Source organism: Bos indicus, chromosome 3, assembly GCF_029378745.1.
Source record: "Bos indicus isolate NIAB-ARS_2022 breed Sahiwal x Tharparkar chromosome 3, NIAB-ARS_B.indTharparkar_mat_pri_1.0, whole genome shotgun sequence".
Lineage (NCBI taxonomy): Eukaryota > Metazoa > Chordata > Mammalia > Artiodactyla > Bovidae > Bos > Bos indicus.
The window spans coordinates 31,943,686-31,971,369 of record NC_091762.1 but is presented as its reverse complement, the minus strand read 5'-3'; the positions used below and the strand labels follow the sequence as shown (position 1 = coordinate 31,971,369).

Sequence of the window (27,684 nt, the reverse complement as noted above, 5' to 3'; positions counted from 1 at the left end):
GACACGAGAAACAAGGTCTTTATTGGCGGCATCTCTGGGGAACCTGAGGCCCCAGTGCCAGATCCATGCAGAATGTTCAAGTGAGGTCTTTGGGAATGTCAGACGGATTTCCTGGTCTCCTCCCTCAGGCCCTCCCCTGCTGTTACCTCCAGCCCGGTTGCAACACACACACACACACACACACACACACACACACACACACACACACACACACACACACACACACACACACACACACACACTGTCTCTCTCTCTCTCTCTCTCTCTCTCTCTCTCTCTCTCTCTCTGTCTAGGAGCTCTGCCCTCCCCTGCCAGCCAGCGCCTGCTATGGCCTCTCCCAACTACAGGCCTGTCAACCCAGCTCCAGACCCTTTTGCTTCTTCTTCATCCTTTCTTGCGGGAAGGGACCCCGCCTGGCCTCTTTCCCAGGGGCCCAGCACTGGGACCTGGCCCTTTTGGGTTCAGTCATATTTCTGTCTCTAGGATTCAGACCCAAACAGCTGTGTTAATATCAAAGCCAGAGGGCGAGGATTCCAGGGCCTTGGGGCAGCCGGTGGAAGCATTCTCTCCTCTTCTGGGCTCCGAGGCACCTGGGAAGGGGCAATGTCCAGAGCCCTTGGAGTGGCTCCGCTTCTTGACCTTCTGGGAGCGTCCAGCTCGGGGCTCAGAGGCCGTGGGTGTCACCCAGCCTGGTTTCTCCTTCAGCAGCCGGTCGCGGTCAGGCCTCACGCTACGTAAGAACTTCCTGAAGATGTTTGCTGTCAGGGCGAACCTGCGGCCCAGCTCCCGAGGCTGGCCCCTCCCTCCTTTGGGCTCTCCCGCCTCCCCTGTCTCACCCTTCTCGCCACCCTTCTCCAGTTCTGGCAAGTCCAGCCAGTTGCCCACCAAGTCCGCAAAAACGTTGTCGCCTAACACCAGAGGCTGTCGATTCCGGCCCCGGGACATCAACGTGGAGGTCCAGTCATCAGGTTCTGCCAGCTCTGGCCCCTGCTGGGCAGAGGGCTGGGGCTCTGGCAGCGGTGTCCTGGGCGGGGTGGCCAGCTCCCTCCCACACACACTCCTATGCGATGGAAACTTGCCGCTGCTGGTGCTGCCAAGAGAAGCTTGGTTGGAGGGGGAGCAGGCCCCAGGTCTGACAGGACCTCTGCTGCCCTCCCACTGAGGGGGCTCGAGCTGTGTCCGGGGGCTTTCGGGAGAACCTGGGGCAGGACCCCCTCCAGAGATCTCCAGCTGCTCCAGGGCCGTCTGTACCTGCAGGAGCTTCAGTTCTTGCAGCGCCCCCATCATACAGTTCATCTGATCCTGCAAGCCATCACCCACTTCCTTCATGGACATCTGCAGGGGAGAGAGCACAGGGCCCATGAGCCAGGGCAAGGGTTGCTCCCCAAACATACACCTCCAGGGTCACTCCAGCCTGCCGCTGACCCCGCCTCTGTATGGCCTACATAGTGCAGATCAGGACTGGGAGAGGAGGAGTTTTAACACAGATAAGGCTGGATTAAGGAAATAATATTGATGGCAGCTGACTTGCTAAGACAGGCACTGTCCTAAGCTACATATAGGTATACACATATGCATATGTATAAATTAATCAAAATTTAATCTCTCCAACTACTCCATGAAAAGTCAAAGTATTCGTCGCTCAGTCATGTCTGATTCTTTGCGACCCCACGGACTGTAGTCTGCCAGGATCCTCTGTCCACGTGATTCTCCGGGCAAGAATACTGGAGTGGGTTGCCATTTCCTCCTCCGGGGAATCTTCCCAACCCAGGGATTGAATCCAGGTCTCCTGCACTGCAGGCAGATTCTTTATTGTCTGAGCCACCGGGAAGCCCACTCTGTGAAAGTGAAATCGTTCAGTCGTGTCCGACTCTTTGCGACCCCATGGACTGTAGCCCACCAGGCTCCTCTGTCCATGGGATTTTTCCAAGCAAGAGTACTGGAGTGGGTTGTCATTTCCTTCTCCAGGGGATCTTCCCAACCCAGGGATCGAACTTGGGTCTCCCATATTGCAGGCAGACGCTTTACCGTCTGAGCCAGTAGTGACTAATACTGTTCTATTTTACAGATGAGGAAACTGAGGCACATAAGTAACTTGCTCAAGATGACATAGATAGTAAGAGGTGGGGCCGAGATCAGTTTGAGGGTACAAAAACTTCTGTGTCCATCTGTGTCCTCTGTGTCTCTGCCTGCTTCTCTTTAGCCTCCACAAGATGAGGATGACGATGACAATAACAGTTTGTGAGCAGTTACTGTGAACAGGACTTGAGCTAAGTATTTTGTGCACACCATCTCGTTTCATCTTTATATAAGCCCTAGGAAGTTGGTATTATAATTCTCATGTTAACAGATCCATTAACCACAATGCAGTGTGAAGTAACTTGCCCAAGGTCACCCAGCTCATGTTGCTGGGATTCAAACCCAGGACATCTTACTCCCAATGCTAGAGTCCTAACCACCAAGCACCACCTCAGGAGGGCTAGGCAGTGGAAGAGGGTTGAGAGGAATGTTAGGGGAAGAGGATGAGCTCAGAGAGTAGGCCTGGGGTTTCATTTTACTGCTGTTCACATTTGGCTGGTCAGGAGAGAGATAAGGAGCCAGGAAGCTTCTGTTTGCTGAGACCCCTGCCCAGCTCTGGGGCTTCCCAAGGGGCACAGTGGTAAAGAAACTACCTGCTAATGCAGGAGACAAGGGTTCAGTCCCTGGATCGGGAAGATCCCCTGGAGAAGGAATGGCAACCCACTCCAGAATTCTTGCCTGGAAGATTCCATGGACAGAGGAGCCTGGTGGGCTGCAGGACATGGAGTCACAAAGGGCTAGACACAACTGGGCAACTGAGCACGCACGCATGCTGCTCAGCTCTGCCTGGCCCTTCTCGCCCTTCCAAACACCTGTTCTCTCTCAGCTGCTCTGACTTAGCTCCAGCGCTCTTCCTGTCTTCTTGGCCCAACTGGCTACACTGCCCTCGCCAAGAGTGGGGACAGGGTCCCCAGCCCCGTTGTGGGTGTCTAAGGCCAGAGCCCCAGGTGCCAGCTGGAAGGGGCTGAGAGACTGACTTGGGTGAGGGCCCAGTTTGGAGGCTGGGCAGGGGATGTTGCGTCTGATAACATTCACAAGGTTCCCGTCCCCGGGGCCCAAGCTGCCTTGGTCCTGCCAGCTCCCTCTCCAGATCTGCTCAAGTTACAACAGCAAACCTCATGTGAGGGGACCATCTGTTTCTTAAGCCCCCTGGAGACCCACAGGGATCATTTTACCTCCTGGCCTTGTCCTAAGGCAAAAGGCCCAGCCCATGGGGTGCAGGGCTGGAGGGGCTCAGAGCGGGGGTGCAGAGGCTCTGCAGCACTGATCCTCTTGGGCTTTGGGGTCAGACCCGCTCCTGCCAACTTTGGCTTTGGTAGGGGTTTGGGGCCCTGGCCAGGCTTCCCTGGTGGCCAGGCTCTCCAGAGCCAGCAGTGCTAACGGACAGTGGAAGACTGACCGACCGTCCCTGAAGCCAAGGAGGCCTTGGCTGAGTAAAGAACTTCCCACACTCAGCACCTTGCCCAAGAAAGAGCAAGAAGTGGTGGTCAGGCCTGACAGCCTGGGGTCTGCCAGGCTGCTGGGCAAGCATGCTCCATCTGAGTGGTGGCAGCAGTAGCTAGAGACACAGCCTGTGGTGTGCCCGCATGTGCAGGCAGCCCCTTGCTCTGTCTCCTGCAGCTGCCACCTTCCTGACTCCTTCCTTTGGGGGCAGCTTGGCTACAACTGGAAGACCCAGAGCAGAGTCAGGAGACTCTAAGCCCTGAACCAAACTCCTCAGGGTCCCTTCCTGGCAAACTTCTGCTCTGACTCTTCTATTTTTGTCCCCTCCCTTGTACACTCACCCCAACCTGGAGCCTTGGGGTCAAGTTTGGCTTTTCCACCCCGGCTTCTGTCCCCGGATGCCGCACATCTGTCCTTCTACTCTCTGCAGTGCAGCAGGAGCCTCCTCGCCGGCCTTCTGGCCACCAAACCACAGACATCCAACCCTCAGAAGCATAATCTGCTCCCATATACACCCCAAGCTCTCGTCAGAACCTCTTCCATGATACTTAAAATGCTCACCCCTCTCAGAACTGCCCCAGCTCTTCTGTGCATGTAAGTGGTGTGTCGTTCATGAAACATTCATTGAGCATCTACTTCTTGGGGGCAGAGACTGAGGTCTGCACATCAGTGTGTTACCCCAGAACCCAGCCAGCACCGCTGCACTTGCTACATATCCATAAAATGGACACAGAGTACCCCGAAGTCACCCCTCCTGGACTGCTTGCTATCCTCTGACGATCAGTCACTACCCAGGGAGAAAGAGTCAGGGACGCTTCTCAAGGTTTCATTTCACCAAGAGGCACGGAGTCGGAGCTCGAAGGTTTCCTTCCAGAAGGCTGAACACAATCCAGATCAGAGGTGGTGGGAGGAATGAAATGACCCCATTCAATTTCTTCCAGTATGGAAAAATCCTTAAGAAATAACTCTGACATTTTGTACCTTTTTTTCCAGTGACAATGAATGTGTGGGTAATGTATGAACTCAGGGCTGCCCATTAAAAAGAGGCCCCATTTAAGTAAATAAGAGCTGAAGTTACAGCCCTATGGAGATCTTGGGTACTGGAGACAGACAGAACAGGGTTCAAATCCCAGCTCTGCCATGTAATCTGGGAAGGCTCTTTAAAGTCTGTCTTTTAATTTCTGAGCTCCTTCCTGGCCCAGCTTTGAACAGATGACATGATGTAATGTGTGTTTGTATGTGGCTGTTTTCTTAGTTTAAGACTTCCCAAGAACTTCCGCCCATTTCTTCCTCAGTGAACCTTAACACAGAGTAGGGACAAAATTCTGTCCATCTAACTGGCCCAATCAGGGAGAAACGTCTTGTCCGGTCCCTTCTCCCACCCTGGCCCCACACAGAGGAAGGAGAGGGGAAGGAAAAGGAAGCCTCAGCACCCCCCTGCCCACTGTCCAGCCGGATTCAGTCAGCTGGGCATGGAACGCTGACACTGGAGGGCAAGAGGCAGCTGTCAGGGGGCTGAGAATGGAAGAAAGAAGGCCGAGTCTGGGAAACAGGGAGGCCAGGGGGTGTTGGGGAGGTCAGAGCATCCGCTGGGGCCTGACTGGGAGGTGAGCTGCCGTTCCCTGCAGCCCCAGGGGAGTGATGTCACCCAAGCAAAAAGAGCCAGAGGGCAGGCTGCTGTCTTCCCCAGAGCGTGGGACATGATCAGATCCCAGGGTGTCTCTTGCCGAAGAGCGACAAGAGAGAGCGGTGCTGGGTGGCTGTAAAGGAAAGGGGCCGAGTCTGAGAGAATCCTGAGCTAGAAATGAACAGTCAGTCCCCATCTCCAGGCTGCAGGTGCTGAGCTCCTCTCTGGCTTTCTGTTGCCGAATCACACCCGACTTCCCCAGGGCTCAGCCAAAGAAGTCACATGCATGTGTGGACCCAGTCGTGCCCAACTCTTTGTGACCCCTTGGACTGTAGCCCACCAGGCTCCTCTGTCCATGGGATTCTCCAGGCAAGAGTACTGGAGTGGGGTGCCATTTCCTCCTCCAGGGGATCTTTCTGACCCAGGGATCAAACCTGGGTCTCTTGCATTTCCTGCATTGGCAGGCGGATTCTTTACCACTATGACACCCTGGGAACCCCTGGAAAAGTTGCAAGAGGGTCTAATTAGTTCTGATTGGTGGGAATGGCTTGAGTGGGAATGGCTCTAACAATCACTATTCTCTTTCTCCACCCCAGCTCACACACACTCATACATGCCTATACACACGTGTATGCACACGTGCACAGAGGTAGCCTGCTCCCCCACCCGGCACAATACCCATGACAAGTGTATCCTGTGTGAATCCTTTCTGAGAAAGGTCTCACTGCCTCCTCGCATCCATACCACCCCACAGTCCATCTCCCGTCCCCAGCACTTCCTCTAAAAATTTCTTTCTTGTCAAACTTTAGTCTCTCCCGCTGCAGTCTAAACTGGCCCTGGCTTCCTCCCTGTGTCAGAGGTGGATGCCTGCAGGGAACCCCGGTGTGTGCAAGGAGCCCCATGCTGTCCTGTGGGGACCTGGGTGCTCCAGCTGACTGACTCGGCCACTCAACATGACGTGGACTCACCAACCTTCTGTGCTCTGGTCTGAGTGTAAAATGATAACCCCTCACGTGCGTGCAGCACTTGCTCTGTCTTCTATGTGACCGTGACCACAATTACTAGGAGGCTGTCGAGGCAGGTGGTGTTACCCCCACCTAACGGATTAGGAAACTTGGGATCTGGGAGGTTTGTTTTCTCCCTCAGTGTTTGCCCGAACACAATCCCCTAGACTTTACGTCATGATTTCATCATATCTATAAATGACCTAGGCTCCTATTTAATACTTTAATCTGTTCATGTGAATAAATGTTTTTATATGGAAATTTATATGAAACGTATATCACTTTCCATAAATAGATGGTAACACTTTCTCTATTCAAAACTAAGTTTTTCATCTGAGTATCTCCTGATTATCTTGACCACCTCCAGTGGAAACACTGATCCATAGATTGAGGTTCCGAGGTGGATTAGGGGGAGGACTGGGATGCCACGCCTGGCCTGAGCTTTCCATGTCATCATAATCCCTGAGTTTGCAGCCTCGTGGGATTGTTGTGAGAAGAAACCAGGACTGTCAGTGTGATATGTGAGGGCAATTTTATCATCATACAGGGAGGAAGAGCATGAAGTCTTGGAGGGACTCCAAGACCCAATTCAGTTCATTTTCAGGAAGGCATCTCTTTACTGACTCATCTGAAAGGGGAAAAGAGGAACTGCCTGCCTGGGGCTGAAGGGGAAGATGCTGCTGGGAGGCCAGACCCCACCATCCCGGCCCTCCAGCCCCGAGCGCTCAATGCGGTAGTGTGGTGTCAGCTGTCCATGGACAGCTCCCCCCACTCCTTGGCACTTGCTGGGCCTTTTGTGGTGTGGGAGGAGTGAGGATGGGAAAATGTGACACCAGCATCCTCGGCAACCTTCCCAAGCCCTCTCCTAGGCCCCTGACTGATCCCACAGCTGTGCCCTGCATCTATCCATCTCACGCCCTCTCCCAGCTCAGCCAGAATCCTTTGACACAGGCTCCAGCTCTGCCCATAGACCTGGCAGTGTGCCCTGCTTCGCTCCCCCCACCCCCATTACTCACAAGATCCCCACACAGTTCCTTTCAACCCCTCTGGAAGCTAGAAGAGGGTTCAGGGCCGGAAACGGGAAAAGCCCCACTTTTGCCAAGTGGCCCATTCTGCAGCTCAGTGAATAGGGACCTTCACAACCCCCTGCTCTTGGCTGGAACTCTCAACAGGAAGGTAAAGCAGAAACTGTGCCAAGAGCTGGAGGAGGGAGGGGTGTGAAATGCATGAGCCCACTTTCCAAATGAACAATCTACTGGGGGGCCATGTGCCTGGGCAAGAGGCAGACAGACTGAGAGACGAGCCAGTCTCGCCCCTGTAGGGAGCTCAGCTCCCAGCCTCACTTTTCCCCTGTCCAGCTTTAGCCCCTCTCCACTGCAGCCAATCAACCCAATTCCTTGGGCATCCAAGGAAACCCAAAAAGCTATCTTCCTTTTCTCCTTTCTGGTTTGGGTCTTCATACTCTACTGCGTGGTCTTGTAGTAACCTTCTAACTTATCTTCCTGCCTCAATTTCCTCCCTCTCCTGCCATTTCCACCCCCTACCACCTCCTAGATCCCAAGGTACATCTCTAATTACTCTAATCATGCTGCTCTGTAACACATATGGAAAAGATCAGACCCTTTAGCACGGCATTCAACCCCCCGACCCCTACCACCACTACCACAGTCTGCTCTCAACAGCTCTTTCAGCCCTGTTGCCTTTATTTCTCTACATATACCCTATTTTCTAGCCAAACTCATGTGAGTCTTCAAACCTCCCCTTTAGACAGTCTTCAAACACCCCTATGCTTTCCATCTCTGCATCTTTTGGTCACATCACTTCATCCTCTGCCTGAAATGCTGTTTTTTCTCCTGTTCCTGTCCCTATTTATCCCTCAAGGTCTGATTCAAATGTCACCTCTTCCATGAAGCCTTCCCTGATCCACTAGCTGGAGGGACTCTCTCTCTCTCAGAGCACTGAATGCATGCCTCTCATCAAGCACGTATCCTCTATTTCTGTGCAAGAGATCTGCATGCATATGCTAGCTCTGAGTGTGAGATCTGCAGCCAGACTGGCTGGGTTTGAGTCCTAGCTCTGCCACCTATCAGCCCTATACTGTGGCCAAGTCACTTCACCTCTCCATGTCTCATTTATCGAATGGGAATAACAGAACTCCAACTTCTCAGGGTTGCTCTGGCAACTGACATAATACATGAGCTATCTGGCATATTATATCAAAAACTGCGAATCGATATTAACAGTTGATAATTATATTAACAGTAACCTCATATATGCAGATGACACCACCCTTATGGCAGAAAGTGAAAGTGGAGAGTGAAAAAGTTGGCTTAAAGCTCAACATTCAGAAAACGAAGATCATGGCATCTGGTCCCATCACTTCATGGGAAATAGATGGGGAAACCGTGGAAACAGTGTCAGACTTTATTTTTTGGGGCTCCAAAATCACTGCAGATGGTGACTGCAGCCATGAAATTAAAAGACGCTCACTCCTTGGAAGAAAAGTTATGACCAACCTAGATAGCATATTGAAAAGCAGAGACATTACTTTGCCAACAAAGGTCCGTCTAGTCAAGGCTATGGTTTTTCCAGTGGTCATGTATGGATATGAGAGTTGGACTGTGAAGAAAGCTGAGCGCTGAAGAATTGATGCTTTTGAGCTGTGGTGTTGGAGAAGACTCTTGAGAGTCCCTTGGACTGCAAGGAGATCCAACCAGTCCATTCTGAAGGAGATCAGCCCTGGGATTTCTTTGGAAGGACTGATGCTAAAACTGAAACTCCAGTACTTTGGCCACCTCATGCAAAGATCTGACTCATTGGAAAAGACTCTGATGCTGGGAGGGATTGGGGGCAGGAGGAGAAGGGGACGACAGAGGATGAGATGGCTGGATGGCATCACTGACTCGATGGACATGAGTTTGAGTGAACTCCAGGAGTTGGTGATGGACAGAGAGGCCTGGCATGCTGGGATTCATGGGGTCACAAAGAGTCGGACACGACTGAGTGACTGAACTGAATATGTTATTATTATCACTCCTATTAAACTCTAAGTTCTCAGAAGGCAAGATCAGTGTCTGTTTATATTTGTAGCCACATTACTAGTGCCTGGCAAAGTACTTTAAACATAGTATGAACTCAGTAAGTGTGTTCTGAGAATGAAAGACACATGCACACCAGTCTGATTAGTTCATCACTGTGCGTTTACCAAGTGCCTACAACACATCAGGTACTGTGTTATATGCTAGGGACATACAGTTGGGGAGGCACTTGACATAATCTTCACAGTAGCTGTATGCAGTAGGTATACTGTTTTTATTTTTATCATTATTTTATCTTAATTCCTTGGGATCTTAATTCCTTGACCAGGGATTGAATGCATACCCACTGCAGTAGAAGCACAAAGTTTTAACCACTGGACCACAGAGAAGTCCCTAAAGTAGGTATTTTTTAAAATAAAAGAAATTTTACAGATGAGAAAGCCAAGGCACAGAGATGTCAAGTAATCTTCTAGGGTCACACAGAGCCAGGATTTGAGTTCAGTTGGACCTGGAGACCCCAAACCCTGTGCTCCACGCTCTTCCCACTGAGCACACCACCCCACATAATCTAGTCCAAAGTCGTCTCACCCTAGATCTAACCATCAAGGGCGATCACACTATGAGATCCTTTGCAGAAACTGTTTTCTGCCTCAGGAAGTTTGCTCTTTTGCCTCAAGGGCTGAAGGCTGTTCCTAAATGTATCTGCTCTATCACCTTCTTATCTCCTCCTTATTCTGCCTTTACGCTCTGGTCCTCCTCCATGTACCAGAACCTCCTAAACTTGTGGCCGCTAGTGGCCAAACAACTGTCTTCTAGGAACAGGTTTTCCTAGAAAGACTTTTCTGGCCCGAGAGTCGTCTCCCTGCTGCTTCGCCATGCTTTGGCTAGGACTGACATTCCAGAAGCTGACTTTATCAACTTCCTCCTCCTCTTCCAGGAAGTCTTCCCAGCCTGACTATACTTGACTCGCCCATTATGCACTCTATTTGCTCTTCTACACTGATCTGAACTCATGAGCGACACCCTGTGAGCATCTTTTATCTGCTTCCTCTGTGTGCCTGTGTCTACCCCATTTGTTGGATGCCCTCAAGGGAGCAGCGTATAAGGAACAGCTGGTTTCAAGGCCCGTGTTCAGGCAGGGCCTCTCTTTGGCTGCTGGAGTGGGGAGAGATATATTCCCTACTGAATAGTTACAGCCTGACCCTCTCATCCTAATGAAGAAGTGTGTCAGCTGCTGCTACTCTCCTGCTACATTTCAGCCCTGAAACCAGATCCCCATCCTCTTCCAAACAGGGGGAAAGGGCTAGTCCTCTGGACATCAACCTAACTAAGCCAGGATCCCCCAGTCCTCAGCCTCCCTCCAGTGCTCACTTGTTACAATGCAAATTTTCTGCCTCAGAAAATTTGGAAATTCTGCTACTTCAGTTTTGCAGAAACAGACTCTTCTTGTCTAGATCTTCCGGGCCAAGGGCAGGGCCAGGATGCAAGAGAGGAGCTCAGAACAGCCTCGACAAAGATAATTTCACAATTTATTCTTCATGTTTCCTTTTCCAGCAGCTTTAACCCACAGCGTCTTCAGGACATATGTTTCTTAAAGGGGATTTAATGGCATAAATGAATGTAGAACTTGACTAGTATTACGTGAGTGCCGTTCTTGGGCACACACTAAGTTAAGGCAAAGCCAAGCAACACACAGTCCCTCCTGGATGGGAGGGGAAGATTCTGTCTGAGATGAACACACACTTTAAGCTCATCACACATACTAACTATAAGCCTTTCCTGCGCCATCACAGACCTTCCTAACCCAGCCACGACCCAGCTGCATTGAATTCAAACCCCCAAATCCTTAGAGGAGCCAAAAGGCTGAGCCTGAGCTAACAGCTTCATTTTCTCCTTCACTCCCATTGGGAAAACAGAGGAACTGCAATTTGGCTTTGTTACCTAAGCCCTGGGCTGAGGCGTCAGGGAGTGAACAAGACTCTGATAGCTCTGCCTGTCACTCTACTTGGTCTCCTTTCTGGGCAAACTGGCACTGGGGAGGGGGCGGAACACCATGGGTGGAGGAGGGTGCAGAGCTCTCCCATCTGAGTGTCATTCTGGGCCCCAGGCCAGGCATTTGGCTTTCTCTCCAAGAGAGGCAAAGGCTGAAGCTGCTCAGACAAAGGGCCAAATGAAAGCTAATGGGGAGTTGGGTGACTTTAGCCTCTCCCCTTCCTCCTCCCGGAGACTGGGGCTCAAGTCCTTGGCAGGAGAGGGTGCAAATCAAGACCTGGAGCTCAGCTCTGTTCAGATTCCTGTTGCCTCTTTTATTCTCCTGGCATCCACAGGCTGTCTTCCTCCCCTCACCACCTCCCACCTAGGGTGCTGTAAAAAATGCAAATCAGTGGGATTTTAAAATTCAAGCCCATGCCAGGAACACCCACAAACCCTCTATTAAGGCAGATCCTGAGGTGGGTGGTGTGGTCCCAGATTCCAAGCAAAAAAGAGAGGATTCTGCTAGATTCTTTTCTTGACTTGAGTCTTGGACTTCAGACATCCTCTTGGTGATCTTGACCTTTCTCTCTGGTACTGGACAAATGAATGGGAAAAGTCAGAACTGTGTATGTGTGGGCTGGGACCAGCCATTCCAAACTGACATGGAAAGCATGAGAAAATGAACATGAGAAGGGACATGATGGAGACTCTTCTGTCCCTCATCTAAGAAGCAATCCTCTGGGTAAAGTTCCCATCCGAGTGTCAGCACAAAAAGGGCTTCAGGAGGAAGTCCCAGAGAAATGGAGTGGGACAGACAGAGTGCCTGGGCCACTTGACCATGAAGAATCAAAAGGGACCCCTCCTACCCAAGCTGGCCCCTGATACAACTGCCAAGCTCCCTCCTCAGTGTGGAGAGTGGGAGAGGCTGTCCTGGACTCTGGAGAGTACGAGCTGACACTTTCTGGATCCAGGTCTGTTGTCGTGAGCCTGGATGACCCTGGCTCTGAAGAGTAAGAAGAAAAGGGACGGGAGAAAAGAGACCGAAAAAAGGTCGACTCCAAGAGAAACGGACTAAAAGGGACAAAAAGAGACGGAGGCAAAGCCCCCGGAGAGCCTGCTTGACAGGGAGGGCGTGGGGGCCCAGGTGCGGGGACGTCTGTAATATCTATCTGAATTCTGGTGGTGGAAAGAACAAGAGAGGTGGCAGGTGTGAGGGGGTGGGATAGAAAGTCGGTGAGAAGCAACGTGCCGCCCCACAACGGAGTTTCAGCGGGGCGCCCCTCTCCCCACTTGCGCGATTTCCATCCCCGCTCCCCACTCCCCCAGACGGTGCCACTTCTCCCAGCCCCCGCAGCCAGTCCTCTGCACGCTCGCTCCGCACTCCCCAGGCCCAGACCTGACATCTGGCTGGGCCTCCGCTCTCCCGCTCGCGAGCTGCCAGGCGGCGCCCCTCCTCCCGCGCCGGGCCCTCCCCCGCGGGTCCAGCTGCCAGCCCCCTCCCCGCTGGCAGGCAAGCCCAGGCAGACAGCCGGCCGGGCCTGCCCCCGCAGCCGCGCCAGCCCTGCCAAGCCCGGCCGCCAGGGCTGGGGGGTGGGGGTGGGGGCGGCGGAGCCAGCTCCCCTCGAGCAAGCAGTCCCCGGCCGACCTCCTGCCCCGGACAGGGTTGGGGCCGCGCACCCTCCTCCCGGCTCCCCGCGGCCCCGTGCGGCTCCCGCAGCCGGGCATCCGCGTCCCGGGTGCGCCCTCTTTGCTCCCTCGGGATCTCAGGACGCACTTCAGTCGGTCCCTCTCACTGGTTCCTGACTACCTCCCTCTCACACAAGTTTGCTCGCGGCCCTTTTCCCTCAGGACAGGTCCTGTCCTCCGCCTGCTAGCCGCGTCCCCTTCTCTCCTCTCAGGACCTCCTCCGCCCCAGCCAGGTAAGTAGCAGTCGGGGCGGAGCAGCCTTCCCGCACCCCGGCGCCCGTTCCGCTCTTACCAGCTCCTGTTTGAGGCGGCGTAAATAGCAGTCCATTTCCCTGTTCTTCTACCTCATGCGCCCATTGGCCGGGCTAGGCTCCACGAGAGTGTCCCGGGGTGGGATCACTGGTCCCACTGAACCCCCGCTCCGAACACCCTGAGCTCCGCGCCTCTCGCAGCGCTGAGCGGAGGCTCCGCTCCCAGGTCTGGACTTCGAGCCACTTCCCCTCCGCTAGCTGCGCGCGGTCCGTGCTGGGGGCGGAGGGAAAAGTGGGACAGCCTATGAGAACTTAGGGGGACGCCTTCAGCCAATGAGGAGAGCGCACAGGGGGCGCGGGCTGGGCAACCGTGGGTGGACCCTGGGGCGGGTGTGTGCACTAGGCGGAGACCTCCGCTCCTGGGGGCCTAAGCTAGCACAGGCGACGCCTACCTGGCCCTGGCCTGCGCAGCGGAGGGGGATATCGTCACGCCAGACTGTACCAACGTCCCCCAACAAATTACGTGACCCTCCCCCCAACAGAGAGCGCCCCGTCTTAGGGATGGGCATTGGGTACCAGTCTCGAAAGAAGCTGAGTGTCTCAGTGTCAATCCAGTTTCCCAAACTCTGATCAGAAAAGCAAGACCCTCCACCCCAAATGCCACTCAGCAGCTCTTTTGAATTCTGAACTGTTCAAAAAAATGGACTTGGGAAGTGTGGGCCTACCTGACCTCCTAGTGAAGGGTCCTCCCCTTCCACTCCTCACTCGGGGGCGGAGGAGCGGCCGCTCGGTCCATTTACGTATTTAACACGAAGCAAAGTAGGCTCTACTTAGTACTCCGGATAGGGTTGGAGGTCTGCGTGCGGATACTGAATAAGACGCGCAAGCTCTCTAGCCTTAAGAACAAACATGGGGCGGCGGGACGGAATGGAATAAGACAAACAGGTTTAAAAAAAAAAAAAAGGCACTGCGATTTCAGGTAATGATTCTTTATGAAAACATAAAATAGGGTCATGGGATAGGGGCTGCTTTCAATAGGATGGGCAGGGGTGGAGGAGCAAGCCTTGCTCTCTCCCAGTTATCCTACTTCTTGCTCTGGCCACTTGCGAAGCTCTCTGTTAAGTCGGAGAAGGGAGAGGAAACTCAAAGATGCCACGATTCTATTCAATAGACGCGGCCCATGCACCGGAGCTGTGAGAGCTCCAGCCACTCCCTGGGCGGTGGAGGTGCCACAGATGAATCGGAGAAGGGCCCGCAGGCAGACCCGGGCGCTACTCCCAGCGGAACCCTGGACTCCCAACACCAGGCTCCGTGCGTGTTGGGGCTGCGGTTTCTACCCTGTGCCCAGGCACCGTGCCACCCGGCCTGGCCCGGGTGTGTGTGTGTTATTGGGGGGGAGAGGGGCGTGTTGCAGGGCACGAGAATAATTAGCTCAATTAGAGACGTGTTGTTTCAAGGTAATTAACGCGGAAAGTGTGCCCCAGGCAGAATTTAGGAGTCTCCGAGTGAGACAACCGTGTGAAGACGCGAGAAACGGAGCAAAGAGAGAAGGCACAAGCTTCCGCCATTCCGATCCTTGCCAACAAGAGCGCCACTTCTGCTTACTATGGAGAGGTGAGAGAGAAAGAGGAGGGAGGTTAGCCAGGAACATCCTTAGAAGTGGAAGACTGCGGAGTCCAGTGGGATGGCCTCCACTTAACCCCGGGTTCTTAGTTACAGTGGACCTTATCTAGGGTTCTCGGCCTAGCCCCGAGTGCCCCCTTTGGATGAAGCTGGGCAGCGGTAGCCGCTGGCTAGAGAAAAGGAAGAAGAGGCACAGGCGGGTCAAAACTCGGTCCGAAGCCTGTGTCTCGGTGGCATCGCCAAGCTCAGATGCCCGCGCTCCCTTCACTGAGGTCGCTACCCAGGATCCCGCGTGAATCTGAGAAGCCGACCGCCGCGGGATGGAGCTGAGAATCTGCTGCCGCGTTTCCAACGCCGGCTGGGAGAGTCCCGAAAATACATTTCCTTCCTCTCTCCCAGGTTGGCCACAGCGAGCGGCCAGAATGGCCCCGCTGGTCCGCTCAGCGTCGCAGCGCCGGCTCCGGCTTCCTTGCAGTTGTGAGTCGAGATACCCCAGGGGGCCCTTTGGAAAAAACCCGAGGAGAGTTCAGAGTGGGAGTCACCTTCAAGGACGGAGCTGAGTACTCCAGCCCAGCTGAACTGGTTCTGAAGTTGAATCCTCTGGGACTGCCGATTAACATTTAGTCCAAGGGGGAAACTTTATGCGGGGGAGAGTGGGAAAGGGGGAGAAACACCACAAATGGTTCTCCAACCCAGAGGGGTGTGCTTTGCTTTCCAGCACCCAACACAGCGGCAACTATGGGAAGCATGGAGTTTGTGCTAGTGGTTGAAATAGTCTTGAGAATCAAGTTTCAGGTCTGATTTTTCTCCATCCCTGTGACCTCATGGATTGGAATCCTCTTGGAAGTTAGTAGGAGGGTGGCTATGGTTAAAACTCCAAGAGATGCAGGCTGATCTTTTGGCAAGAATTCAGGACTGGGTAGTTAGGCCCTCTAGACTATGGACATGAACTTGGGCAAACTTCTGGAGATGGTGAAGGACAGGGAGGCCTGGTGCTACAGTGGGGTTGCAAGGAATCGGAGGAGACTGGGCGAACTGAACAACAACAGCAAACTGTTGACAGCACAGTATGATCTTGAACAAATGCTTTCCTTTGGCCTTAGTTTCCCTCCTGCTAAGTGCTAAGTCACTTCAGTCATGTCCGACTCCGTGCGACCCCATAGATGGCAGCCCACCAGGCTCCGCTGTCCCTGGGATTCTCCAGGCAAGGACACTGGAGTGGGTTGCCATTTCCTTCTCCATAGTTTCCCTTATTTATAGTTTAAACATGTGAATTTAAAACTTTTACATTCATTACAAAACTCTATTTTGATCATCTGTGGTCACAGCAAGAGGAATCCATCTTAGAGATGAAGAATATATTGTTAGCAAAGCCAAAGATTGCACACCACCCACTTTTAAGGTCGAAGCTATGGCTAGACAAAAAAAAAAAAAAAAAATGATGACCATAATCTCACTGCAGTACTCAGAAGTTGCAGGCAAGTCAGAAGTGCTAGTACTGTGGTTCCCACAGGACTCTGGAGGACAATCACTGTCAAGCTCTGGAGTGCTTTTATGATCCTGGTACATTGCAGCCTTCTTGCTCCCCTGTCCCTGAGAAGAACAGCATTACACCAGAGTGCAGGGCTATCTCTGTCTTACCTGATTTCTGAAATGATAGATCTGTCACCTGAGCAGAGCAGGAGACAGGAGTAGGAAAAAGCACTGCCCTCCACTTTTCTTTTTCTTTTTCCTCCTAAGTAGTAGAGAATAAAGCCTGTTGCCATGGTTGTGTAAACAGAGATAAATATTCCTGGGCTGAGGCTGGGGGGTGGGGGATAGGGGACATGATTCATTTTTGTTGAAGAGGAATCAAATGGTTCAGCCTCCTCCCTCCTGCCCCCCAAAACTCAGCCTGGGGGGAAGGTGAGATTACCTCATTTGAAAATAAAGAATAAATCAAAGGTGTTGAGATTGGATGTGAAGGCACTTTCTCAAAGCCGTCCAGAGCTGGGGTGGAACCCTCAGAAGGTATCTCAGTTTTGCCCCCTGCTGGTGGGGATAAGTACTTTTCTTGAGGGAGCGAGTTGCAGCTCCTGGAGACAGTTCCTAAGGGTGTAAAAAACTCCTGTGTTTGCCCAGCCTTTCAGGGAAGGGGGTCTCCTCTGCCCCACTGCCAGAGCCTGAAGGTCCTGGCACTGATGACTGAACTCAAAGGGATAGGTAGAACCTGTTGTGTCCCAACAGAGCTCAGATCCTAAACTAAACAATGGAAACACTGCCATTCTTCTGGCTCCAGATCCTATGGTCCCCACCTGGACGTCTCCACCCACCAAGTCCTAGCCTGCTCTGGATGAGGCACTGCTGAGTGAGGCTGTGCCTATCTCATCTCCACTGGCAACAGAAGAGCTAGGGAGCTCATCCTAATGTGAAGAAGGGCCACACGCAGTCTACAAACCTCATTATGACGTCACCCTCCCAAGGGTGGGGTCTGTGTCCCCATTGCGTTCAAGCCTCCGCCCCTTGTGGCTTGCCAGCACCAGTATCCCAATCCTCCTCCCCAGTCCCCCCATGCCTCCTGAGCATCAACAGGAAAGGCTGACCCTAGAGATAAATGTGCTGTTGGAATGTGTTCAGATATCACTGCGGAACTGTTTCTGTCCAGGCAGAGGACCTCTCCTGGCAGGCAGGCCCGGAGGTGCTGAGCAGAGACTGTGTGTCTGGTGTGAATGCTCGGATGGTGGGGGAGGAACTGGACAGAGGCCTAACTCTTCGTAAAATGAACCTCTCAGTTTTCATGACATCTTCCTCTGTCCACCCTAGACAGAAGCCTCTTCAATTCCAACACCAGGGGAGACAGCAGAGAGACGAAGTGGCCTGTATGTTGGGAGCTCTCTAGGTTCCAAAAGAAAGATTCACTTTGAGATTTAAGTAAAAACTCTTTTGGGTGGCAGAATCAAAGACTCTAGTCATAAGGAGCTCCTTAGCATTTAGTGTCTTCAAACATAGAGTATCATTCTCCCTGCCTACAGACAGAGCAACTGAGGCCCAAAGAGATTCATCTTTATGGTGATATAATAAAGTCTCCCTATTTCCAAGGTAACCGTTTCCTACTGCCCTCCTCTGCAGAAAGCAGGAGACAAGGGGATTACTGGGATGATGAGCCACTGAAGGAGTGAGTCCTGGTACTTCCCCATCTGCAGAAAAGCCATCACTCTTACACAGAGTGCTAACTTAGATGCCACTCCCACAGTCATCACTTCTTTACAAATTCCCTGGGCTCTGAGACCAGGTTCTCAGTTTTACAGGCAGTGAAATTTTGAGGGAGGAACACAGGAAGGTGTTGGAGGAAGCAGTAGTGGGATAGTAGTTTGAGAAAACTCCCACGAATGAATGGATTATGTCACCTGAACAATTCAGAAGGAATTGTAAGTGCAAAATTAGACTAGTCTGAATACTGAGCAGTTAGTCAATGGACTGCTCCCTACCTCTATTTGGAATTATTTTCAGTTATGGGCCTGTGCTTATGGCGCCTAAGTGATGGTCTCATTTCTGTGGGGAAGTAAACATTTCCATTTTGCAAACACTGGCTGGAAAAGCAAATATTTTCCAACTGCAAAGAACACCTGAAGAACGTCAGGGCAGAGCCAAGGGAAGTACTTATGGAATTTGTGCAAACTAACGCTGGTTGATGCAAACTGGGAAGGAAAGTGACCAGCTCCCTGCACTCTCTGGGGGATATTCTGACATGTCTGACTCCCTGGAGGCCCAGCGCTGACTTCCCTATAATTTCATATGGCCTGCAACTCTGGGTGAAAGTTTTATTACACACGACTTGGCCCTCTCCACCAGTTTCTGGAAGTTGTAAGCAAGGACCAGGCATTGGCCCCTTTCCAGGGGGAGATTTGTCAGCAAGAGAGAAAGAAGTCTACTGGCTTCTCCCCCTGAGGCCATGGGGTGAGGAGAAGAAGAGGTCACGTTTCAGGTTTGGCTTACCGAGCATTTGTTTCCACCAGGCTGGCTCCTAAGCCTCTCCTTGGTCTTTTGCAGGTGCTGGAGAACTGTCTTCACCCTGACCAGACATCATCCTGGGCGTCCGGTTGAAATTTCAGCCTTGAGATCCTGGGGGGAACCAGTGCCAAAGGTGACAGCTGCTTCTGTGAGGGGTTCTGCTTGGCCAGAGAGGCTGGGCCATCTCCTAGGGGTTCATGGGGATGCGGGTGGGGTGGGCAGGGACTCAGTCTGTACCAAGAAACAGCCTCTAGTCCCCTGAGTGGAAAGGCAATGAGGCCAAGAAACACTGCCATCACTTAAATGAAGATGCTAATGGGAGAATAGGAGCTGAACATGCAAAGGAGTTTGGGTTTTTTTTTATTGCCCTCCCTCCTCCCTGCATTTGGACAGGTTTTCTTTGCTGTGATTATTCTTCATGAATCATCATCCATAGAAAGTGACTGAGGCAATGGAGAGTGAATAATGAATCCCCTAAATGGTCTTTTGTGTCTCTGCCTGGAGGGTTTTGGAAATAACTTGCATGTTAATCTCTCTGACTTAGAATCATAGAATTGGGGAGCTGAAAAGGATCTTATAGATAATCAGAGAATTGTGACCTTGTGGAAAGACCCAAAATCAAGCTCAATGGGTCCGAATCTCCAGTCTATCACTAAAAATAGAGCTAGCTACCATTTGTTGAAGGCCTTCCTTGTGTCAGGCACTCATCTGTTCTTCCCAAGCCCTAGGAAGCAGGACTTCTATTGCTCCATTCCGCAGATGAGGAAGGGAATGGGGAGCCAGAACTCCCCTCAGGTCACGCAGAGGCTCTGGCTTCAGTTCAGAACCCATGCTCTCTCATCACTCCACTGCCTCACTGTGTGGCCTCGGACAAGTAATTTAACCTCTTTGGGTCTCAGTTTTCTCCTCTGTGACCTCTAAAGTTTGAGAGTCTGCATTTCCCACACAAGCATATGATTTTACACACCAGGAGAGTGCAGCACAGAAATGTTGAGTGATTTGCCCTAGGTCACCCAGCTTGCTGATAGCAAAATTCAGCATAGGAACCCAGGTCCTGTGATCTTCCCTCTTCTTCCCCGACTCTCCCCTCCCCACCCCACCCAAGACCTCTTTTCCTTCCATCACACTTTGGCAGGTATTTCTAGAGGAATCCAACTCCTTGCCTTGGATATCTATGATTTCCGATGGATAGGTTGGAGGTGTTAGATTTGGATGTGGCCAGGAGGAGGTGATGGCATCCCACTCCAGTACTCTTGCCTGGAAAATCCCATGGACGGAGGAGCCTGGTAGGGCGTAGTCCATGGGGTCGAGAAGAGTCAGGCACGACTGAGCGACTTCACTTTCACTTTTCACTTTCATGCATTGGAGAAGGAAATGGCAACCCACTCCAGTGTTCTTGCCTGGAGAATCCCAGGGACAGGGGAGCCTGGTGGGCTGCCGTCTATGGGGTCGCACAGAGTCGGACACGACTGAAGCGACTTAGCAGCAGCAGCAGCAGTCATAATACCAATGATGAATTCAGGAGGCTGGTGATAATTTGTTGGAGTACCTTTGACCTATCTGCCCACCTGCTCTTCGCTATCTTTTTCAGGTCAAGAGTGGTGATGAAAATCATGTGATAACCATGAGAGAAGAGCACAGTGAGGCCTTATCTGGTGTGGCCCATGCACACTCTCCCCTAGTGGGTACTATTGCCAGTTGTCTATCCTCATCAAATAAATGATGTGCCCTCTCTCCTCCAGTTTCCTCTATGGTGGCAGTGGTTGAAAGTCTGCTCCTCTCTCCCCTTCCCTCTGTCCTTTGTTCTCCCTGTCCCAGGTTCTAATCATTAACTGCTGTGTGATGAGCCTGCTTTGGAGGAGGTAGGGATCCAGGGCATCTATGGTAATCACTATGCACCATCTTTGCCAGCATCCCCATCCCAGTGTCTTCCCCACCGAAAATAGATTGGAGAGGGGCGCAGGTGTCAATAAACAAATCATTAGGGTGCATCGGACGTGAGAACAGGGACATCCTGGCTGAGGCATTACTTGGTTCGCAATGGCACTGGGTGGCTCACACACTCTGAAATGAGCTGTCACCCACTGGTGAGTGGAAAATTAGCTTTGGCAGGTGAGGAACTGGGTGACAGTGAGGAAGCCAGCAGGGTATCAGTGTTATCCGTCTCCTATTGCTGTGTACTACTGTTGCTAACATTATATTTATTTCCCACTCTCCACCCCCCAACTTGTAATTAAGGTGGAATGGAAATGACTCAGAAGGGCTTGGGCTGGTGGGAGAGTGATATGAGCACCTTAGGATGGCCTGGTGACCTTTGAAGCCAGCTGTGTGCTTTGCAGGTGGGCTGCACCAAGCCAGGTGGGGACTGGCATTTTCCTGATGGCCCATGAAGCAAGCTGTGTGGTTTATGTTTCTCTGATGGGTGGAAAAAGAGCTGGTGGTCCAGGGATTGAGTCCTGGGAAATTCTGCCATATGGCGTACGTTGGGCCGAGCGGGCCGAGACGGGCAGGCGGGAGACCTGGGGTCCTTGGACTGGCTCTGCTGCTTGTCTCTGCCTACTAGTTGGCTCTGTAATCCCCCTCAACCTCAGTTTCTCTGGCTACAAAGTGAGGAAAATTATCTCACTCTGTCTGCTTGCTGTGCAGATAAAGTGGGTAGAGGCCCTTTGAAATGTCAAGAACACTGTTCCAAATGTGAGGCCTGACTGCCAAGGGAATTCTCAGAGCCTCCTGGGAGGCAGCAGTCTGCCGGTGCGCCACTTTCGCAGCCTGTGCTCAGACAGGTACTTCAGCCTCTCACATCCGTAAATCTCATCTCCTATCTATAGTCAGCAAATAAGGGAAAGGACAGGCCTTGCTCTGCCACCATCTGATGTTCTTCCCAGCCCTGGCCTCCCCTGCCCCCACCCGAGGCGATGATTCCCCTGCCCTCCCTCATCTGCTCCCGACCTGTCAGTTTAATTTAACGATGTTGCAGGAGAGGTTTGATTTAATCAAACCAGTTGCTGTATCCATTCTGCTCAGAGGTCCCTCAGTGTCACCACTGAGGCTCAGATTAGACGGTGACAATTACTCCTTCTTCCCTGGTTATGGCCTCCCCCTTCCTTTCTCTCCCTGGGGAGAACAAGGAGGCAGATCAGTCTCCTGGGACCTAAGAATAGATGCGGAAAGATCAAAGGAGGGAAGCGGACTGGCCTCAGAGAGCCCCTCTCGTGCCTTACATGGCCTTGTTTAAGGCTGAGCAACAGCCCGAGGGATGGGGGGAGCAGAGAATGTGAGCAGAGCTGCTTGGAAAGGCTCAGGGCTGTCTGAGGACGCAGCTGAGCCATCCTCGCTGCCATCAAGGGTGGCCTCGGAGATAAAACCAAGCTCCCTTATTGTCAGGGAACTGGATGGAGGGCGGGCGAAGAGGTAAGGTACTCTCTGCACGCTCCAGACCACGAGAATTTCTTTCCAGTTTCTCAGCTGGGATTCTGGGGTCTCCAGAGCTGGGAAACAACAGTAAAAAAGGTGAGGCACCATCCATTGAGTTTTTGTGACTTTGCCCTTGGTGTGAAAGCAGCAGTGACAGAAGGAGGCTGTGTGGATGTGGGGTACCAGTGGTGTGTGGGGGTGTGTTGTGTACCTGAGTGTCTGTGGCTGGGGAGTCAGGCATGGGGGCCCTGGTGCAAGTAGTTCAGGTTTAGGGAGTTTGGAATTCTGGAACAAATCTCTCTTGCCACTTAACTCTTGCCTTTCCCTCCTTCTCCAGGAAGCAGGTGCTCGGCACCTCTTGCTCTCTTGAGCAGCTCATTGAAGAGAAACAAAGGTGCCTCGAAGGGGACCTCTCTTGGGGGTGATGAAAATCTTTTTTCCCTTCTGCTCATTTGTGTCACATTCTTCCATTGGGCCGGGCGACTGACAGGTGCATCCTTCCCCAGGCCCCTTTCAGAGTCCCCTCCCTGCTGTTTGTGTCTCACCCAGATATCCAGCAGACACCGCCTTTACAGGAGCTAAATATGATTAGTAGAAACCCTTCCTGACAGCTCCAAAGAGAAGCCCTCAAATGCATATTCTATTGAGTGCATCTCATCGCTGCTGACAGTCACTTTATCAATTAAATTCCACCTTCCCAGTCTTCAGAGACGCCACCAACCTCCCTACCTAATAAATCATAGACCCCAGTTATCGTTAAATGTCCCATCAGTCTCTAATAAACCCCTTGCCAACAGGGGCAGGTTATTTATTATGCTGCCTGGACAAAAATGAATTGGGCCCCGTTCTCAGAAGAGCAAACGTGATGCCTTTCTCCCTAAAGACTGAGGCTGTGGTATTAAATGGGGCAATTCATCAATGTGGGCCTTGAGCAGAGGGGAGTCTGGTCGAGAGAGAGAGAGAGAGAGGATGCCTGGGGTCCTTTACTGAAAGCCAGGGAGGCAGGCCCCCGTGGTGGGAGGTGGCTGTGAAGAGAGTGGGAACCCGGGCCTTTGCTGCTTCTCCCCTGCTCCTCATACCTGTCTGAAAACACTAAGGATTTGGTCACCCCACAGGCCAAGGGGCACATGTGAAAATAGTTATTCTCCACATCAAAAGTTCGCTACGTAGGATCCAACAAGGTCATGAAACAAAAATTCTGTCCAGAAGGCCAGATGCTGTTACTTAATAAACTTGACATAACTTAAAGTTATGGATGGTACTAGTCCACTGAGTAGATGAACTGAAGAATACAGGAGGAAGGGTTCCCTTTGCCTGGAAGAGAGAACCAGAAAACACGTGCTCAGTCACTGTTTGTGGGCTAAGCAGCACATAGGTAAGCACTGACTCTCAAAAAGGGGCGTTTAACACCTAAAAGACCCTGTTAGGTGTGAGAAACAGTGTGTAGAGTGGGCCTTGTAGTTACTGCCTCATGTTAGATCCCAAACTGAGAGGATGCTCGATGGTCTGCAAGTGACAATCCAAACTCCTCAGCTTTGTCATCAAGCCCTAGCCTGTATTTCCAATTGCATTTCTCTCTGTTGTGACCTAACACTATCCCACTCTGGGCAAGCATAACATTAATTTGATATTCCTTGTGGTGGCAGGCAAGGCCCTCTACACTCTGGGACCAATACATCTCTGCAACCTTATTCCTGGTAATTGCTGCCATACTTGCCTCCGTTCACGCTGAAGCTCATACCTTCCCTAACTGCTGTGGTTTCTCATGCTTCCACGCCTTTGCACAAACTGTTCCTTCTGCCCAGAATATCTTTCTACGTTGTCTGCCTGGTGAGCTTTCTTTCCACCCCCACTGCCTGATTGAATTCTTATCTATCCTCCAGGATCAGCTCAGAAAATCAGCCCCCAGTGCTTCAAGGCACTAGGACTTTGTCTCCTGGTGCTGCTGTCATGGCAGAAGGACTCGACTCTAGGGAGTAGGAAAAGAGCGATCTGGGCATGGAGGTTTTCTTCTAGTTCTGTGCACGCTTTAAACCACTTTGATTTGAGGTGGGGAGAGAAGATCATAGAGTAAAAAGCTGCTGGTCTCTGAATACCAAAAGCTGTTTTTCTCCATTTCTCAGAAGTTCTCACTGTCTCCCACATGACAGCCACACTTTGAGCAGCTAAGGCTCTGAAAAATGTCAGTGCTGCATATAATTGTACAGCACCTTGTGCTACTTGTATATTTCCTCCTTGGTCAGTGCTGTCTGTTTGCACGTATCTTTCTGCTTGAGGGCAAGTGCTCTGTTTATTTTGTCCCATCTTTGTATCTCCAGCATTTGGCTGATTTACAAATCAGCCTTTAGATTTAGGCCTTTAGATTTCTGTTGCAAGAATGAATAGAGATGTTTGCAGATTGAATGCAAATAATAAGGTTGCCTACCCTTTGTTGCTCTGAGGATCAAATGAGAAAAAGTGGCTATAAAAATCTTAGTTCTTGAAATATACACATTACCGTGTGTAAAATAGTGGGAAGTTGCTGTGTAACAAGGGAGCTCAGCCCAATGCTCTGTGATGGCCTAGAGGGGTGGAATGGGGTAGAGGGGTGGGAGGGAGGTTCAAGAGGGAGGGGATATATGTATGCTTATGGCTGATTCACACTGTTGTATGGCAGAAGCCAACACAACACTGTAAAGCAATTATCCTCCAATTAAAAATAAATCTAAGGACTTCCCTGGTGGTACAGTGGGGAGGAATCTGCCTACCAGTGCAGGTGACGCGGATTCAATCTCTGGTCCAGGAACATTCCGCAGGCTGTGGAGCAACTAAGCCCTTGTGCCACAACTATTGAGCCTGTGCTCTACAGTTGCTACTACCGATCCCCTGTGCTGCCAGTACTGTGAGCCCTAGAGCCTGTGCTCTGCAACGAGAGAAGCCACAGCAACGAGAAACCTGTGCACCGCAACTGGAGAAACCCCCTCGTGCAAAGAACCCATGGAACAAAAAATAATAAATAATTAAAAAGTGCTATTAAAAAAAAAACTTAGTTCCTTCCTTTTTTTCCCACATAGTCCCATGGATCCTCACACCCAGGTGGGCCACCTTATACTCCTGTCTTTATTTACATTATTTACCTTTCCTCTGGGTGCAGAAACTTCCACTGTGAAATGATTGTCTGGGACTGTTTGTTTGAACCTCAAAATCCATTCAGGGTCGATATCTTACTCCCACTTCTTCAGTTCACAGGAATCTATCCCTCCACTAGCTTCCAGGTATATAACATAAGGAAAGACTTTCCAGGTAGACAAAACTGCATAAAAGGAGGCTGGGGTCCCATTGTGATTTTATCCTGGGAGAGGCCAGGAGGTAGACAACAGTCCAACTTTTTTCTGTGTATGTTACTCTCATACCTCCTGATTATTAAATGGTCTCTTACCTTTGTGTTTTATTTTTATGGCACTAAACATTATGAATAACAGCATTCTTCCAATTTTTTAACTACTGAAGAAAAAAATGTATTGATTTGTTGGCAATGGCACCCCACTCCAGAACTCTTGCCTGGAAAATCCCATGGGCAGAGGAGCCTGGTAGGCTGCAGTCCATGGGGTCACGAAGAGTCGGACACGACTGAGTGACTTCACTTTCACTTTTCACTTTCATGCATTGGAGAAGGAAATGGCAACCCACTCCAGTGTTTTTGCCTGGAGAATCCCAGGGACGGGGGAGCCTGGTGGGCTGCCGTCTATGGGGTCGCACAGAGTCGGACGCGACTGAAGCGACTTAGCAGCAGCAGCAGCAGCATAGCAATATAATTTATGCCTAGTAATATAACTGCAATATTTGTGTCCATAAGACTTTGTAAACAACAAATGTAATGACAATGCCTATAAAACTATAAATGTTCTTTTCTGGAAAAATAGTCTTTGTATTTCTTTTGGGATGAGAGCTAATTCTTCATTGGTGATTGGTGTGAGTTCTACACAGCTGCTGCTGAGCATGAAAATTCAGCTTAGATTTTTGAGCAGGAAAAGGTCTGTCATTCAATGTTTATTAGGTCCACCAAGGGCCTGGTGCTGGATTGGACAGCCTAGAGTAAGAAGATTTCCATCCTTGAGAAACTCATAGTTTATTTAGTGTGAAGGACAGATATGTAAATAAACAAACAGAACAAGGTAAGAACTGGACTGGAATCACTTATAGTGAGAAGTGGGACCCTGGGATGGGAAATAAAAAAGGTGGTCAAAAGGCGTAGGATCAGAAGCTGGACCCAAACAACCTAATATATCTACTTAAGAAAGGTCACTCCAGGGCCTGTGGGGTAGGTGCCTGGGAGAGAGAAGAAACTCTGAGCAAGGGCACCACTCAGGAGGCTGTTGAAGTAGGATGATAAAGGGACCTAAAATAGGACAGAGCTATGGAGACTGGAGAAGAGATATGGATGAGATATTCGGAGGCAAAATTACCTGCCCTTGTAACTGTTAGAAAGGGGAGGGACTTCCCTGGCAGTCCAGGGATTAGGATTCGCCACTTTCACTGCTGGCCTAGTATTCAAGGGGTTCACTCCCTGGTTGATCCCGAACTTTGCACCATGTGGTCAAGAAAAAAAAAAGAAAGGGGAAGTATAGTGCAGGATGCAGTCAAGAATAATTCTGAGGTTTGGGATTCAAGGATTAGGTGAATGAAAGAGGTAGGGTACTAGGAGGAAGTCTGAAACCTTTACTGCTCACTCCCAAGGCCCCCTTCTTTCATAGGAACAGTTGATACTTTGTTAGCGTTTTATAAATTTCTAAGAAAAATGCATCTGAGGACCCCTTCCCAATGAGATTACCAAGCCAAAGTCCTCCTACCTCTTTTGGAATCTGAATCATCACTGTGTGTGTGTGTGTGTGTGTGTGTGAGAGAGAGAGAGAGAGAGAGAGAGAGAGAAGGGAAATGTAAACTGGTGAGAGATAATGACCAGAATTATGGTATCAGGACAAAGGCAAAAGTTGGGGTTAGATGCAGGATTATCTTTAGATTTGGAATTGTAAGATTAGGTTCCAGAAACACTTACATTGGAGGTTATGATTCAGACTTCGTTATAGGAACTCATTTGTTCAATAAATATTGAGCACTTACTCTGGGTCGGATTGCTTTTTTCCAACAAGGGATATTGAAGAGAACAAGAGAGATTAGATCTCTGTCCTCATAGAGTCGGGGAGACAGACAATAAACACGATTTCAGCTAGTGATAAGTACTATGAAGAAAAATAAACCAGAACATGGTAATAGAGTGATGAGAAAAGCTGGGGAGCTGCCAGGATGAGGGAGCTATCTCAGGGTGTTCAGGAAAGTCTTCTTTGAAAAGGTTATATTTGAGCTGAGACCTAAAGTTGTTCTTGAAATGGTGTTGGGGAGGGATAGGAGCAACGCGCAGAAAACATTAAATTTGAGCTTAGACATCGAAGTGGATGGAGGTGTTGAGACGGGAGATAGAGGTACAAGTGTGGAGTTCAGAGGTCGGAGGTGGAGATTCGAATGTGGGAGCTGTCAGTGCAGTTGCTGGTTCCTATCCGATTTCTTTTATCAGGGCT

General features: G+C 50.9%; 1 protein-coding gene and 2 long non-coding RNA genes across 8 annotated transcripts; 1 reads left to right on the top strand and 2 right to left on the bottom strand.

Moving 5' to 3' along the window:
* INKA2 (inka box actin regulator 2) lies at nucleotides 1-13,365 on the bottom strand. The gene is made up of 2 exons (XM_019956830.2): nucleotides 13,144-13,365; nucleotides 1-1,335 (listed from the first exon to the last, which is right to left on the bottom strand). The coding sequence occupies exons 1-2, from the start codon at nucleotides 13,177-13,179 to the stop codon at nucleotides 487-489; spliced, it is 885 nt and encodes a 294-aa protein (XP_019812389.2). The 5' UTR covers nucleotides 13,180-13,365; the 3' UTR covers nucleotides 1-486.
* Nucleotides 12,708-25,907, top strand: LOC109555930 (uncharacterized). Of its 6 annotated transcripts, XR_011565758.1 has the most exons (6): nucleotides 17,093-17,402; nucleotides 18,755-18,848; nucleotides 20,307-22,225; nucleotides 22,467-22,523; nucleotides 23,776-23,826; nucleotides 24,912-25,907. It is a non-coding gene; the product is annotated as an uncharacterized lncRNA (long non-coding RNA). The 6 variants fall into 6 exon arrangements; XR_002180324.2 differs by lacking the exons at nucleotides 17,093-17,402; nucleotides 22,467-22,523; nucleotides 23,776-23,826 and adding exons at nucleotides 12,708-13,084; nucleotides 14,560-14,716; XR_011565757.1 differs by lacking the exons at nucleotides 22,467-22,523; nucleotides 23,776-23,826 and adding an exon at nucleotides 17,528-17,879.
* Nucleotides 14,708-17,130, bottom strand: LOC139182170 (uncharacterized). Its single transcript, XR_011565759.1, has 4 exons — nucleotides 17,020-17,130; nucleotides 16,641-16,813; nucleotides 16,367-16,460; nucleotides 14,708-15,227 (listed from the first exon to the last, which is right to left on the bottom strand). It is a non-coding gene; the product is annotated as an uncharacterized lncRNA (long non-coding RNA).
* Nucleotides 25,908-27,684: the final 1,777 nt, after the last annotated feature.